The sequence below is a fragment of the Aptenodytes forsteri genome, unplaced genomic scaffold, assembly GCF_000699145.1.
Source record: "Aptenodytes forsteri isolate BGI_AS27 unplaced genomic scaffold, ASM69914v1 Scaffold257, whole genome shotgun sequence".
In the NCBI taxonomy this organism is placed as follows: Eukaryota; Metazoa; Chordata; class Aves; order Sphenisciformes; family Spheniscidae; genus Aptenodytes; species Aptenodytes forsteri.
Genome location: NW_008795194.1, coordinates 11,546,710 through 11,563,978, shown reverse-complemented (window position 1 = coordinate 11,563,978; position 17,269 = coordinate 11,546,710). Strand labels below are relative to the sequence as shown.

At 39.3% G+C, this 17,269-nt stretch overlaps 1 protein-coding gene across 1 annotated transcript in view; it reads right to left on the bottom strand.

Annotated features, from left to right (window-relative positions):
- PTPRN2 (protein tyrosine phosphatase, receptor type N2) overlaps positions 1–17,269 on the bottom strand; it is a gene marked incomplete at its 3' end in the record, with an annotated part of 561,766 nt that overhangs the window by 10,886 nt on the left and 533,611 nt on the right. The window contains exon 20 of the mRNA XM_009278699.1: positions 5,797–5,944. Within this exon, the coding sequence (XP_009276974.1) occupies positions 5,797–5,944 (148 nt within the window). The remainder of the gene's footprint in view (positions 1–5,796; positions 5,945–17,269) is intronic.

Below are 17,269 nucleotides of genomic sequence, written 5' to 3'. Positions count from 1 at the left end.
TTGGGGAAGAGTGGCTGGAAAGCTGCCTGGCGGAAAAGGACCTGGGGGTGTTGGTCGACATACATCGCCGAAACATAAAAATGAACTTGTGACATCTGAGATCTTGGGGCTACCCAAGATTTTGTATAGAAAGGTTTACAATGAGCATTGTCACAGAGTGCTTGAAGAACTACAGCTCTGAAACCTTTTGGCTATGCAGGAGATATGCAGGTTACATGCACTAAATGTGGTCTCTCACGTATCTTAAGCTAAGCAAGCACTCAGGATAAGCCCCATTCATTGGATAGCAAAAGTGCTTGAACTAATCACCAAAGAAAATGTGTGAAATGTTTTCAAATGGATGAGGGAGAGAGAGCAGACAGTGATTCATCAGTATTTAGCAAACAGATGTCAGTGTGACTCTCCAATAAAAATCAAGTGTCAGATCAGTAACTTCAGGATCTTTTTTTTTAAACATAATGTTTTATCCAGACCCTCCGATTTAGTGTACCGTATCATTATCCTGCTGTCTTGGAGGGTTTATCAGAGGGTGAGACATGTTAAGGCTTTGGTAGTGAAAAGGTGGTGAGACTTTGTATTTGCGCTCAGAAAAAGAAAAAAAAGTGTGCAAAAAAGGTTGTACATGTGTTTTCTGCATATATCAAGAGTTTGCACCCATGTGTGCTTCAGTTGCAGCATCAAACGTTCATATTGACAATGAACAGATTGTGCTTGTCTATGCCTGTTATCACCTCAAAGCTTCTAGGAACTAGCATAATAGCTCTTCAGAAACAAGCAAAAAAAGAAGAAGAAAAAAAAAGAATGCCATGGACACCAGTTTGTTATGTTAACAATAAGCAACTATGGGGAAAATGCCAAATGTACAAGAGTTCTTTTTGTAAACTGCATATTGATTATGTTAGAAGCAAGGAAAGAGAAGCAGAAGAAGCAGGAAATAAAAGGAAGGAAGGGGATGACAGAAAAGGAAGATATATAAGATCAATCTAAAAAGTGAGAAAGAAAGAAAGATGAATGAAGAAATAGGAGAGGGATGGTAATAAGGAAGTGAGAGAAAAGACAAATGCTGTTACTAGCTACTGCAATCTGGCCAAGCTACAACTAGTCATCATTTCAAATATCTACAATAGCTACTGCTGAATCCTGAACTACTTTGCATTTGCTATTGCTCCAGCCAAGCCACAGCTGAAAGAAAAGCAAAACGTATAGATGGATACGTGTGGCAGAGAGAGGCTTCCTAAACAAGAAGGCTAGTACTAACCTATAGCTGAGGAGAAATATAACACAATGTTGTACTTTATATACATGTAAAATATAAAGTATAAAATATAAATTAAAGTATGAATTATAAAGGGTAGAGGATAAAGTATAAAATATAAAGCAAGCACACATGAGTTTATAGTGCATAAAAAACTCAATTTATAGACAGAAATCTAAGTTTTGGTGTCTACGTACAGATATCTCCATGTGGACTAGGTTACAGTTAATGGGGCTTGATTTAGTTGGCTAAACACGAACATGTCATACCATTTGAGAAACTGTAGAGTAGATGAGACATCGCACAAGGTTAACAGATATGACACAAGACCTAACGACTTGTGTCCTATTGGACCAGCACCTGAAGCTCACACAAGGTATCTGAGGGCATCCTAGAGCTATTCATTTCACTGAAAATAAAAAACTTACTTTTGGTCATTACACAGATCTCTTGATGCCACTGCACTGACTAGCTCTTCACTGGCTGTAATGGGTGCTCTGACACCTGGCTCACATGGAGGCAGCTACATGGAGACACTTAAATTTAGGCATCTTAATCTACGATATCACAGAATCATGCCCAGAGAACTTGATTCAATGCCTCAGTGTAGGTTTCTAGTGATATCTGAGGTGCCCTAAGGACACTCAGGCTAGCAGCTAGGAGGGCACGGGTACCCATAGAGCCTGTGTTATACCTAACAGCTCTGTGTGGGTGCCTTGAATACTTCAGGCGTCTCAAATGGCACTAGATTCCTGTGTTTAAACAACTGAGTTGAGTGCAAAATGTCATATCTATCTGGATTATTTAAACAGTCACCAATACTACAGTAGTATGCCAGCTCACAGTCTTCTATTTACCTCACAGTCACCCTGTGACTTAATGAAGATCTATTAGTTTTACTGTTTTTCAGATGGGGATTGAAAGCTTGGAAAAGTAAGACTCACATCTTACCTAATTCCCTCTGTCTTCTGTTTCCTTTTAGTCAGATACTTCTGAAGGAACAGAACCAACAAACAAAGTCTGGACACAAGGAGTATGGGCGACTTTGGGTTGTCTGAATCCCAGGCATCACAGAGCAGAGTGAATCTCACAACAATCAACCTGGCACTTTCTGCCCGGATCATCATTCTCTTCTATATATTCTTTTTTCCACACAAAGCACTATACAGAACTACACTGAAGTAAGAAAGTGAAGAACTACTGAGGAGCAGAAGTGGAGCAGTCTGAAGACTGTGAAGAATCATAATTTGTTGATTATCACTATTTTGCCCATAAGTTATTTGCACAAAATGGAACTCTTCTTAGATCTGAACTGAAATCAAGTTCATTTATTCCAGAGCATTATTTGTACATGCATTACTGATACGGATAATGCACACACCCAGAGCAAGTACCCTCTGCTCAGGTGTTCCCGTCCTCGGTGCACATCCCCTGGCTGTGCTCTGACTGCACACAAGCCTCAGAGCTGGGTGCACACTCTGCCCCCAAATGCTTTGCTTTCCTTTGGAGGAAAATCAAAGCACAGAGGTAAGCAGGTTGCTCTAACATATACCATGACCCATGGACACAGCTACGGTAGACAGCTTTTGACAGATGTTCGCTGCAAAAAGCTGTTTGCCAAATGTTTAAAATACCTATACATATCTATGGTATACATAAATAACAACATACAGTATCGACCCTACTGAGATGGCTTTATTTTGCAGAGATGCAAGAAGAGAAAATAAAGTCTGGAAAGCTTTTTTTGGGGCATCAACAAATTGAGCTGCTCATGTGTTCATACAGAAAAAAAGGTATCACATTGCCCTAAATGATAGCAATCTGCTTGTTGGTTGGATAAAAGGATGCAGTTTTGTTAATCTAGAAGGTCCAAGTTACTTCAATTGTTAGAATTTTTTTAACTACTAATTAATTAAGTGCAGTGTCAAGGTGTTCTGCTACCAAGTATTTTAAAAGCTGTTTGTAAATAGAGAAGAGAGGTATAAGAGTAAGCTATGATTAAATCGTGAGATTAAAGATAATGTTAATCTAGAAATTACATCGGTTATGTAATCAGTAAAAAATAGTATCATATTATTTTAAGACTGGCTAAGAAAGGAAAACACGAAGTAAATGCAACATGATATTAAAGCTTCTTTGAAGCTTTCCTAAGATGAAATCTTTTACATGAACTGGCAATCTTGTTCTACCTTGTCAAGGTGATTATGAATATGAAAGGGGTAAGGAAATGCTAACAAGGCATTACTCTGTGAGAATACTTTGAATATAGCATAACAACTTTGTAGCGTATCAAAACCATATCAGCTTTGCTTCTTAATTTATTATGAAGCAAATCTGTGACTTTTTGCTATAGTTTTAATGTCAAACGTAGTCAAAAAAAAGTGGACAAACTGGGCTTTTTCTCGTCTCAGTCTAATCTTAGGGTCTACAATAACCATCACCTTATCAAAATTTAATATCGTTTAAACTCCATGCCACACTTTCCACCCATCATCAAAGCAGTTTTAAGGGTACAATATGACAGCTGTTTACCAGTGCACAGCAACTTCAGAAAGTGAGGGCAGGTAATTTTGTGCAATTCAGTCAAAAAAAGGAGGTTCCCAGTGCACTAACAGCTATAATAGAAGTTTCCACATTGTAACAAAGTACTAAGGGATTTTAAATGTGCTAAAATACTTCTAATTAAAGCTTCAGATAAATTGCAGCCACCCTGCCCATGTCCAAATACCTTCCCAGGTAGTACTGATTCAATCTAGACTCAGCAATGGGAAGAACAGGCACAACAACATGCTGTGGAAGAAGCAATGGGCAGAGACTTGTCGACTGAAGGCTGAGCAGTGTAGGCTGATTCATTCATGTGGTACAATATGATGCAAAGAGACAGACTATCTTAGCTCTGAAAATAGTTCAGCTCTCTAGTGTGGCATGACACCCAAGCTAAACATCTCTGCTTTTTAGCACTGCCGCAGCTATGTTACTTCTGGATTCAGAGCTAGAATGCTCTAGTCTGAGGGTCCCTATCTTGTTGCTCATTGTATCATGCAGACACGCCTCCTACATCAGCTGAATAACCAGCATCAATTTCTGGCAACATCTGTAGCTCCCATGCTGTCTCCAAGGCAGCAACCAGAAACAATCTGGCTTGTTTGGATTGCAGAGACTTGGAACAGCTTAAGATGGTCTGACTGTAAGTCCACATGGAAAAGAACACTTTAAGCAGGAAGATCAATTTGGATCAATACACATTATCATGGAGCAATTTTCACTTCCCGTCATGTTGGTTAAATGCTATTTTTTCAGGATGGAAAAGAGCACAGAAGTCTTGCACTTCTTTAACTTTCATGGTTACTTCTTTAGAACTTTTCAACAGACCTGATCCCAAAACCCATGGAAGTCAGCAAACTGTTGCTGTTTCCCCAAAAGGCTTTTGACCAGCACCATATTTACTCAGGAGAATTCCTATCACCAAACTACCGTACTCCTCTCCTAAGCAGCAAAGTATTGCAGAAAGATCCACTACATAAACAAGAGAGCCAAACCCTGGTGAAGCAAATATGCAAGGACTGATGGGCTCAGTTAAATTATCATGTACTTCCAAAGAATCTTCACTCTAAATCTGGCTCTGACATTTACTTAATGTGTTACCTGTCATTTCCCCATTTCTAAAGGAGGAATGGTACTTACAAGGCTCTCATACGGAAAATTAATGTTTTCAGGGCACTTTAAAAATTAAAATAGCTGTATATGTTTGCCAAGCTACCCAGCTGGATTGTGGGCACGCTGACTGAGAGCATTTTTGTTGCTGTGGACTGTGCATATATTCTCAGTTTCAGCTTTGTTTCATTGGTTGCTTAATAAAATGTGTGGCCATAGATTACCAACGTAATCTATGAGATACATATATTTGCATAGGAAAAATATGTTGCTTTTATTTCAAGCTCAGAGAGGTGGCTGCTTACAGGAAAGAGCAGATTCTAGGAATATAAACACTGGCTGTTTTTTTTTCTTTTTCTCTTTTTATCCTAAGCCTAGCAGAGAGAGAAGCCAGTTTGCAAGCTTATCGACTGAAGCCTAAAGGGGCTCATTCAGTACAGCTGAGCGTCTGATAAAGAGATGATCTAGCTCTGATTATAGACTGCTGGTATTACTGTTGGATGGACATGATACCAACTTGTCTAAACACAAGCCAAACTTCTTTCTGTTGAATGGCTACAGATGCCACTCTTGTACAGAAAGTATACTCCAGCATTGAGAAGCACTCTGGCTATTGAATTTCATGAGACAGCACAGCTGCAGAGGCAGTGCTATGTGACAGGTGTGCATTTTTGTAACATATATGCAACTTATAAGGGGATAAACAGTGTCTGATATAACAGGACATGCACCTAGCCCGTAGTTGTAGCTACAGTTTTCTAGTACACATATAAGCTACTCTGTATTCTGTTTGCCTGTCATCTGTAGCTTTCAAACCACCGTGCAAAGGATATTGAGAAAACTATCAAGAACTTAAAATGCAATAATTCAAATTAAACTATACATACATGGTACTACAGCCCGTGAGCGATTCTTCTGGATATTTTCCTCCTGCTGTGCAATGGTGGTGGCATTGGGTTCAGCCTGATAAGCACACAGAGCTTCCCACTCTTTCTCCAGACGATTCTTGTTTTTCAGATGATCTTCCATGTAGGACTGGAATTAAAAGAATACTGTATTAAGCATTGACTTAGCTAGGCTCCAAGCTAAGCTAAAAGGATGTACCTCAGGATGGAAAGCACAGGAATCCTGAGCTTTGGGGACAAAACACACTCAGTCTTATAGCTAACACTTAAGAGAGTTAACTTCAAGGTTATTTGTGTTATACAAAATGAGAATGCTAACATGGACCAGTGCTAACAGAGAAAAAATGCTTGAAAACCCCAGCTACTGAGCTTCAGGAGAAAACTATTTCTTCTTCAGTAGCTAGAAAATGTAAGCCCAAATGTCTCTTTCATCAGGCAATGAAAAAGAAACAGAAGTCCATTGATAAAAATTACTTACTACAACAACAGCTCACGTCACACTGAAGGCTTTTAAAACATAAAAATATGTTCAAGCACATATGTAAGTCACAACAATGATAGAACTGTTGAGGAGAATTAAAAAATTGCCAGGATGAAGTGTCATGGCTCAAGTACCAGGTCATTAGGAACTCATCCTGCACATGGACTGGCACAGACAGGGCCTTGAACTGAGAAGGTGCTGTTAATTAATATTAATATATGTTGTTAAAGATTGTACCTGGCATTCAGTAAAGTCAACAGTGTTAGGAGAAGCATCACCAAAGAAAAATTAACTGGCTGTGGCAGGACTGATGGCCCATCAGAGTATATTGGTGCAGGTCCTATGTTTTTGCAGATCTCCCAAGGCTAGAGATTCAGTACAGCAGTGGATCGGGAATTCAGTTCCAAAGGTTTGCCAAAAGTGAACTAAAACCCTATTCCTTCACCCTACGGACCTGAAAATCATCCAAGTAGGTGACAGGAAGAGAGCAGAAAGGAGGAAGGGTGAGGAAAACCAGAAATCTTCCCCTCCCTTTGACATGAAAATTAAGAAAGTGATCACCTGGTACTGTAAGCCTACTTATACAGCCAAATTACCTTTCAGAGCCTGTCATCTTCTACGGTAAGCAACAGAATAATCTCACATTACACCCAGTTCGTATTTGTAAATTAAACTCCATACTACCCTTAAAGGTAGGTTGAAGTTAACATCCTTAAACAGATTAAAAAAGGGACAGACTGTTGAGGGGACAGGCTCAGGGTCTGGATGGGGGTCGGGAGCAGAGCTGTAGGCGCCTCTGGCCCAACCATCAGTCAAAGTGGTTCCTGCTGGGGAGCACTCACTAATAGAGCCCAATCTGTAGCAACCCTTGTCTAGAAAAAGCTCCTGGAAAGGATTCACTGAAAAGTACAAAAAGCAGTTTAATTGCTTAGGAAACCTTTCCCATAGACAATCTCTGTTATGTTGAATAGTTCTTCCCAAACATGCTTTAAAGAAGAAAGGCTCACATGCCCTCTCAGCAGGTTTAACAGAAGGTGCAAAAAGCTTGCAGCTTGCCTTCCACCAAATGGGAGCTCTGCTAAAGCTGTCGCTCCACCGCGCTGCCCACCCCACCAGCGAGGCAGGAGACTGCTCTCTCTTGCAGCTTGAATGTTTTTTCGGTTACAAAAGAGCCCCTGACTCCAGCTTTGTTTTGTGCAGGGTTTGTCAGGTACGAGATTTGTAAATCAAACCTGCTACTGAAAAGCAATTTGAGAAGCAACACTTCCAGAAAGGATATCTTTAAGGACATAGAAATATATCGCGTTAGAAGAAAGGTTTCTAAAGGAGGTAAAAAATAGTGGTGGCCTAGATACAATCAAAACACTTATTGTGTGATTGCTTCTTTTCTATAATGAAGGAAAAAGCATCGCAGTGGACAGAGCTGTGACCTGACGGATGGGGAGCTGGGAGAGTTGCGTGGCCCTGTTGTGTGCTAGGGAGTGCATCAGCTAACATGTTCCCAGCCTTAACCTGCAAGTTAATGAGAGGAAACCATCCTCTGATAGTTTGCTTGTCCTTGCCGAAAGGCTGTTGCTACTGGAGAAAGGAGGGAGGCTAGAGATCCCATTCTTTTCTCCTAGTAAATCTGTGCCTGGACATCTATACTGAACATAATAAAAAAAAAGATAATCCCTCCTGAGCAGCGAATAGTTGGTACGTAAGAATTTTTATGAGGCAAAGGGAAAAACTAGCAAAATCTTACAATAACACTGAGCCAAGACTCCTGGCTTCAGAGAAGCTGTTTAGCATGCAGCAGGCAGAGATCAGGCAGTCAAGGGCCAGCCCATAGCATCTTCCCATTTTAAACCACAGTTTTATAATCTGATTCATTTTGACATGCCCGTCACCAACGTCCCATAGACTTCAGGGACATCTTATGCAGATATACAGATCTGCCAACATTGAATCTCTCCAAAATGCTGTGAGATCCACGAAGCTGGAGGAAAAGGGCCATGAACATTTGATTCCTAAGGCAAAGCTGTACGTAGCAAGGAGCTTCCCGTCACCTCCAACTTGTCTATTTGATGATTTCAAGGATTGTATTTTAAAAAGAAATTTTGTTTTCTTTTTAAATCGTCAAATGTGACACAGTTAAGATAATTTGATTGCTTTTAGTGCACATGAATTTTTAAATAACTTATCTCTCTTTAAAAAGGAATCCTCTTTTTACTTTTACCTTCCTTTTTCAGGGAAACCTGAGTGTAAAGAGAAATAATACCCAAATGAAAACACACTGAAATCTTTACTTTAACCAGGAAACCACTTTTCGTGTAGTCTCAACGCCTGCAACACATGGATCAGATTCACAGGGCACTTCCTGACAGATCTTGAAAAGGTGTTTGACTATTTGAACGGCCCCGTGGAAGGCTCTGTGCAATATGAACTTCTGCTTTACACACGAATAAAAAAGCTACCAAGAAAGAAGCTTGCTTTAAAACATTCAGAAGTCAGACAATTCCCTCAGAGTTAAGTAATCTTTCATTTACAATCCTTCAGAGCCCCTGTGCTCATCCCCATTTTGCTAAGCAGAAGCTTAGTGATTTTGAAACACTCTCTTGGGAGCTGCTGGATGTACATTAAATTGAGTGGAACTTCTGATATTTTAGAGATTGTATGTCTACTCAAATCCACCTCTTAATTAGGATGTTTTCCTGAGACATTCTGCAGCGTTTGCCTGGTATAGAAGAAATTCATTACCAACATGTCAAACACGCACATGATTTTCCTTGTCTCGGAGCAGCAGGTAAAATAAACAGAGGTCGTCACCACTGTTAGTGCAATGCTCCCCAAAGCCTGCTGAAAAAGGTAGAGGTCTGGTCTCACCAATATGTCCACATCAAGACAAGTCCTTAATCCTACGTATATGCTATTATTTAAACAAACACTGTCTGCTTGGCCAGATCTCCTGATGTACCTTAAATTTCATTAAGTCTTAATTTTCCTTCCCCAGGGCCTCACCTGCAAGGACAATTGGTAGCCCAGTTCATACTTTCTCTTGCATGCACAGATGAGATATTCTTGCTACCAAACATGTTATGGGGATGAGGAGGATGCATCGACGTTATGTGGAGAGGGGGGATGTGTTGTAAAATCTATTATTTGTCTGTGTAAGACTTGACAGTCGTAAGGCAAAAGATGAACTTTCAGCCAGAGGATGAAAAAGTGTGCCAGGGACAATGAATGTCTGGCCAAGAGAACCAGCACCAGCGGCAAATATTAAGACAGATTCAGCGTGCCTGAACACAGGCACAAAGACAGAGCACAGCAGCCTGGCTTGGCTTTGGCAAAACTCACTGAGTGCTCGGCTGATGCTGTAATATGGTGTCAAACTACTTTGTTTTTCTTTACTCAAGGAGTGGCATCCAGTGCGTGCTCTGTGATGAAATTAAGGTTAACAAATGTAACAATTAAATTCTAATTGTCTGGTCAATCTCCAAATACCTTCTTCAGAGACAGTATGGTTTGCATCTGTCAAGATATTTGTTTTAAAAACACTTATTTTATTAGCTGATGTTCAGCTATTACAAAAAGCAATTATTTTTGACAACGTCCTTCCAATACGGTACTTGATTAGACACTCTTTTCATGACTGAGGATGTCTCTTTTAATGAAAAGATGGGCAACTGTTAAGTTGACAGACCTTGACAGGTCTAATCGAATCTCAAATGTCAGCTGACGAAGTGGATGGGACATTATCTTAATCCTTGTGAACGGTGACCACTCAAATCCACACCTTCCACCTAACAGTGTGAGAGCCACTGCTTTCAAACTGTTGCCACTTTTTCCACAGATGCAGAGGGCCAGGCAGTGCCATGGTGCTTCACTGGGTTCCTCAGAAGGAATTTGGAGAGGAGAGAATCGGCCTTAGCTATTATATAGCAAATTGTGCACTAAACGACCGTACTTGAAACAATTTGTTTTGTTATTCTCTCCAATTGACTTAAGTAAAGGCTTTTTTTGCCTTTGTTCCTTGCTAACTTGTAGGCTACATTGTTCTGGCACAGGACACACCAGCATTTTTGCTACTCTGCTTAAACTTCTTTGTCTTCTTCAGTACATATTGCATTGACTATATGTAAGAGGAAAACTTTTCTGTGTCAATCCAATTTACTTTCAACACAGCACAAGATTTTCTCCTTCCTTTTTCTGGCTTAATACCTTATCATTAGTGGTTTCACAGTAACTTTCTCTGTTCCCACTCATATTACTCAAAGTGCTACAGAAGTTAGAGACAGAAGAAGCCTATCTGACTACTCATTTCCAGGCCTTCAAGTAATGCCTTGTGTCTTGTACTTCACTAAGAAACTTTGCTAACATTTAGGTGCCCCGTATCTAAAGTAGAAGCCTAAAACACAGTTCATGACTATTGCTCGGGACACAAACTGTTCTGAACTATACACTGTATTCCTGGAAATACTCAAATATTTTCAATAAGGAATAGTAGCCCTCATTCGAGATGGCTTTTTCATAGGGATGCCAATAGTATTGCTTTTCTATTGCAAACTTAATTTGCTACCTGTTGTCACCAATCTATTTATTTCAATCCTAGTCTGCTTATACAGAATACTGCTGTTCTGTATAATTTCCACTTGTATATATTTCAGTGTCTTCACAGATCATGAATTAATGGATCTATGCAAACTATAGACGTCTCTTCTTGTGACTCTTTGCTTCAAAGATAATTTAACTTTATTTGTTGTATGTGTTTTCAGGTCTAAGGTTTTCAAACTTTTGAATTACTCCTGTCATCACTTCTGTGCAGAACTTTACACCGTGACACCACTTGTAAAAGTCATTAAGTCACTTTCATCCACTTCCAGATCATGATTTAAAAAGTTAAATATAACTGGATCTAACAGCAATTCCTGTACTCCGCCAGACACTCCCAAACATAGCTTTTGATCATTACTTTTTGTATATCATCCTTTAGCCACATTTCAATCCACATAATTGTCTTCTAAAAAATTGACGTTAATTTTTCAATTAACTATTCACGAGACAGTTTCAAGGCTTTATTAAAATCTGGATATTTTACATCTGTTGTTTTCACTTAATCTACTGGGTTTGTAGTTTTAGTTAAATAAAAAGCAATCAAGTTTGTCCAGGCAAGATTTATTCTTTATAAAATTATGCACATTCTTACTCATTGTGCAGCTATCCAATGGAAAGGATGGAGAGATTAGCAAATGCACAAAGGAAAGACTCCAGCCTTCCCCATCCTCTTAAATGAGACCCTCACACTTATCTCCCTTTTATGCCCTTGAAAAATCTCTCCCTAGATAATCAGCAATTTCTTTTTTAATATGTGCTCCATTATTTTCTAGGGCTGGAGTCTGGACTCAGGGAATAGCAACAGAAAGGTTAATTTCTCTTCTCCTCTTTCCTTCTCCCCGCTCCTCTTTTATAAAATTATGATTACTTTATTCTTCTATTTTGGTGCACCCACACTTGTCCAGATCTGCTCAAATAAAGCTCCCTGAGATAAGTGTCACTATTAGAATCCTGAGCCATATTCAGACCACGCGGAGCACCACAGTATTTCTTCAAATTTTCTAAGCATTTCTCACATCACCTAACAGTTTCATAGTAGTACTGAAGTTACTTTGGGCTCTTCCTTGTTTACAGAAGGTCGGTCTTTCTCTCTGAGCTGCTGTGGTGTTCTTGCAGAGACCAAGGGCTGGGAGCTCACCACACATGTTTCCATGAAGAATGCTCTCAGTGGTGCCCCATGTAGAAGAAAACATGAGAGCAGAGCCAAACCAGAGCCCATACCATTCCTACCTTTATTCCTTAACAAAGCAGACCTTAAATAAAGAGTGGATGCACAATCTCAACCAATTGAAGTCTTTCAATCACCTAACATGTTAAGCAAATCACAGTTTTCTCCAACAGTTATATAGTTCTGTTGAAGCACCATAGATATTTCTGATGCTCTGATCCAACCGGCTCGCAGTAATGCAGAGCCTATAGCTGTTACCAAGACCAGCTCCACCTCTGAAATGCCACTCCATAACTGTTGTTAAAAGCACTAGCTTTAGCCCTAACATGGCAAATCAAGTTTTCAATGTTAACTGTAGAGAAGTGTGACTTTATTGGGCTAGTTACATTGAGTTTTTATATATATCTCTCTATATACCTCTCTCTATCTAAAAACAAAAATTCTGTTGTGGCAACTCATTGTCAGTATCTCACAGAACTCGTATCTGGAAGAAATCTCAGTAAATTAACATCTGTCTATAAAGTCTTACATACTTTCAACCCTGGGGAGCGTTCTGCATCCACTACTGTCAATGGCAACACTCCTGACTTCCTTGGAGCCAGGATTTCATCATCTGATTAGTCAGTTGTTTTAGGCTGAAGGCTCCTTTCTCTTTTCTAACCTGTCCTGTGCCATCCTGGATATCCTGATTTTATCAGCGAGAACTGTCTAAGGTAACCACAAATGAAAAAATCTAGGAAATAAAAACCTGGGAATTTGTATTTTGCCTTTATAAAAACACCGAGAAATTATTTTTCCTCCTCGGTGTTTGCAGCTTTTCTACCCTGTCCTGTGCCATCCTGGATATCCTGATTTTATCAGCGAGAACTGTCTAAGGTAACCACAAATGAAAAAATCTAGGAAAACCTAACCTGGGAATTTGTATTTTGCCTTTATAAAAACACCGAGAAATTATTTTTCCTCCTCGGGCAGCCATATTACTATCATAATGTGTTTTGATCTAACTTTTCTCCCATTTCTCAGTCCCTATTACACCAGGATTTTATCAGCGAGAACTGTCTAAGGTAACCACAAATGAAAAAATCTAGGAAATAAAAACCTGGGAATTTGTATTTTGCCTTTATAAAAACACCGAGAAATTATTTTTCCTCCTCGGTGTTTGCAGCCATATTACTATCATAATGTGTTTTGATCTAACTTTTCTCCCATTTCTCAGTCCCTGATTACACCAGTGAAAAGAGTAGTTTTGAAGCCTTTTCAATTAAGTATTGAAAACTACCGTGAAGCTTTACTAGTAATTTGGCATAAAACACTACTAATATCATAGATAACATGGTAGGTGATGAAGAAAAACTAAAAAAAAAACAGAGGGAGGCAATTCTATGACAAAGCAACTATTCAGCCTGATTGAAAATAATATCCCTAGATTGTTTCAAATAGGTTGTATTATTCAGAAATAAATTAACTTCCATAGTGATGTCAGCCAACAATAAAAAATGACATTCCATAGTTTCAATTTTATATTTGTAGATGTAAAGATTATTGTAAACAACTGAGCATGTACACAGAGAGCACAGTCGTGTTTTAAGCATGCCATTTAAATAATTTTAAACGATTGTCCTTGGGTTTCTAGAGAAGTATCATCTTTGCATGAGCAGCGTATGACATTATCTGTCAAACTAGACTATCGTGCAACTTTTGCAAGAATGACTGTAATTCACAAGTACATTAAATGGCAACCTATGTTCCATTTACCTAAATTAATATACCCTTGATGTAGTGTGTATCACTGCCTCCCCCTCTCTTAATGCTCTGATAATAGAGTTTTGTAACTTGTAAAAGGATTACTTCAATCCAATCAGCAGGTGCTGGGATCAGTGTGTGTCAGACAAATACTCGCTAATCCCTTTTCTTACAGCTCCCAGCTGCCAAAGGTGCTCAGTGAAATCCCAGTGAAATGGCTGGATACAACCTGGTGTGGACTGATGCAGCTCTGGAGGAAATCTTGGAAAATACATGTTCTGCTAAACGTTGCTTGAATCAGGAATGATGGAGGCAGGTATGCTTTTGAAAGGAAACGTAGCTAAGAAATTAAACATTAAAAAAAAATCAGAATGCTTAATTATGAAATATTTACTCTACCTGGCTCTCTAAATATAGCAGAAGATAAAGAAATTCACTCTACAAAGAATCCCTTCTCAAGGATTTTCAGCTACTTAATGGTGTCTTCTACGTCTTAAAATACAACCACCCCCATCTCCTCCTCCTTACCCCCTTTCTTGAAATCTAAATTATGCCTACGAAGTTTCACCCCTGCAATTAATTCGCTTTAAATAAACCTCAACAGAAAGGAGAAGATGATTACCATAAAAGGAATATAATTTGCTCCCTTACAATCTCTGTATTTCTATAGCTCCTTCTGTCCAACTGTCTGAAAGTACTCACATTACTTCTGCAGGGGAGGCAAGTATTATTGCCGTTTCACAGATGGGAAATGAAAGGGCAGAAACATCCAAGTGAATTTCCTGGGGTCACAGAATATGCTCCTAAAACACTTATTTTGCAGGGAAATTCAGAAGTCAGTCTTATGGACCGCTGTTTTTTCCTTTTCCCATGATCGTGTTTACAGACAGGGCTTAAGGTCGTGCAACGTTCACGAATCCATATCTGATAACATTTTAGAGCATACCAAATGTTCTGACTCTAATAGAATTAGAACAGGTTTCGGTTTGGGGGTTTTGTTTAAAAGTACAGGGTTTAAGTGGTTGATGAGTAGAGGAATTCAATTTATGCACGTTAGATTCTGTTTATACAAGACATGCCAAACTAAATAATAAAGATTTAAAAGATGAATTAGTCAAAATCAGTTTCCAGGCTTTCTGTACTTCTTATGGTAGATTTCACAATAAAAATCTTAAATAATAGCTTTTAAATAAAGGAAGAATGTTGTTTCAAAAAAATGGGGGGCTAGACCTCTTAGCCAAATACTGCTATTTCACAGCACGGGATATGTTGTGACATTTCTTAAAAACAAAAATAAATCCAAAACAAAAAACCCCAAACCTCTCCATTAAAGACAACTCTGCAGCATAGGAACTTATGCCGAGGTTAGTGTCAGCTGAATTCATCAGCTAAGACATTTTGGGAAGCGCTTCTGGTAGCTTTGTTAAAAAGCAAAAGTGCAAGCTAACACAGCTGAATAAAAAAGTAGCAGAAAAACTGGAACACCCCCCCCCCCCAAATCAGGTCCTTCAACTCTTTGTGATAAATATTGACACCCAATTCCATTCTCACAGGAAATTGCTTTTTCCTTTTTACACATTAAACCTATTTTTTAGATGATCCCTTCTTCTCACTTTATTTTTTTTACTAATGGTTTGAACATCATACCACAATCCAAGACATATTTGTGATTCATTTATATGCCTGCTAATGATGTTGTGTGTCTGAAATGAAAACTTTAAAAATATATTACCACACACTAATTACCTAGCTGAAAACACAAAACCAAATTCCCTGCCTTCTTCCTCTCCAAGCCCTGCTAACTCAATTAAGCATCTAAATTTGGGTTCCCGGTTGGGTACTGTATTTGCAAATCTAGATTTTAATGAATTAAAGTCTGTGTTTCTTTTCAGAGCACTTGTACAGTCACCTTCATTTACTATATATAAAAATTACCAAGAGATAAATATAGAATTCTGAAAACATCATGTTTAAAAACAATCTTGTCTTCAAGTGTGGTCAAGTTCTTCAGAGATAATGAGACTAGGAAAACCCAGGCAACCATGACCAAGTACATCAAAGTGATACAGCACATGATGTGATTTATAGATAGTCTGGCAAATTATGCCTCTGCTAGACAGTGGCCATCTTGAGGGTAGAAAGGAAAATATTATTTCTACAGACATAACATCCTTACTAGAGCAAAGGGATAAGCAGTAATATGCTTACTACTCTTCTTAACTATGTGAATGAAAGTGAAAAGGTGCTTCTCCAGGGGCAGATCATGACTTATAAAGGAAAACACTTATGCTTTTCAGTGTTTTTTTGGGGGAGAAAAAGGTATCAAAATTGATAGTGAGAATCTGTACACAAACACACACACAGGTTTGTGTGAAAATTGAGAATATGCAATATGAAATCCAAAAAGTCTTGCAATCCACGCTATACCCACAGCCTAGTGGCAGAATATGCATAAGCACAAGTGAACATACGGTCACCTGTAGGAAAAAGCAAGGAAAGCACAGACTGGATAATCAGCCTTTTCCTTAGAAAACTCCCGTAACAGCCAGAGGCAGGAAACTTCAATCTCCATAAACATCTTCAATGGTCAAATCCTAGCACTCAAGACCATTTTGGAACCACATCCCAGACCTAGGATGCAGAGAAGTAACCCAATTAGAGTAACTGTCAGTGAGGACACTAAGCAGTGAAGAAACCCTTTTTCCACAGAATTACTTTCAGGACTTAATGGAGATGACTGTGGGAGAAGACATGCCTGACTTCTGCCCTATCGCTTCCATGTCACACTCACAGCCACAACTGAACCAACATGCAGCAGGACACTGAGCAATGCTGGCCATGAGAAAGATATAGCTGGCAACTACCCAGCTCCCAAATCTACAGGAAGTGTCCCATTTTTTAGGTAACCTTTTATCTATGCTCCATGGGATTTTCAGCTGAGGTTGGCCTAGCTCAGTGGTTCTCAAATATTTTTCTCATGAAAGCATTCAAAACGGATTGTGAAGTGATGGTAGAAAAGCTTTGGAAGTGCGCAAGCTGAAGACATCCTAACGACTCCTGGGACTCTTGGGTTTCCATGGAAGCCAGTAAGGGATAACACCTTAAAGAAGTTTGAGGAACACTGGTCTAATCCACAGATGAGAATATTTAAAAGTGACAGCGGGCAAAATAAGAACAAGGGAAAGACAATGTGAAAGAGGACAGAAAAAGAAGCCAAGAACAGACTGTAGAGGTGAAAAAGGAAGTGAAATGATGAAAGGAGACACTGTACTGCAAAGAAAGAAAATCAGAAAAACAAAAACCAGAACACAGCAAATGAAGAAAATGCTATGGGAAGAACAACAACCCCATGCAGCGCTACAGGCTTGGGGAAGAGTGGCTGGAAAGCTGCCCAGCAGAGAAGGACCTGGGGGTGCTGGTCGACAGCCGGCTGAACATGAGCCGGCAGTGTGCCCAGGCGGCCAAGAAGG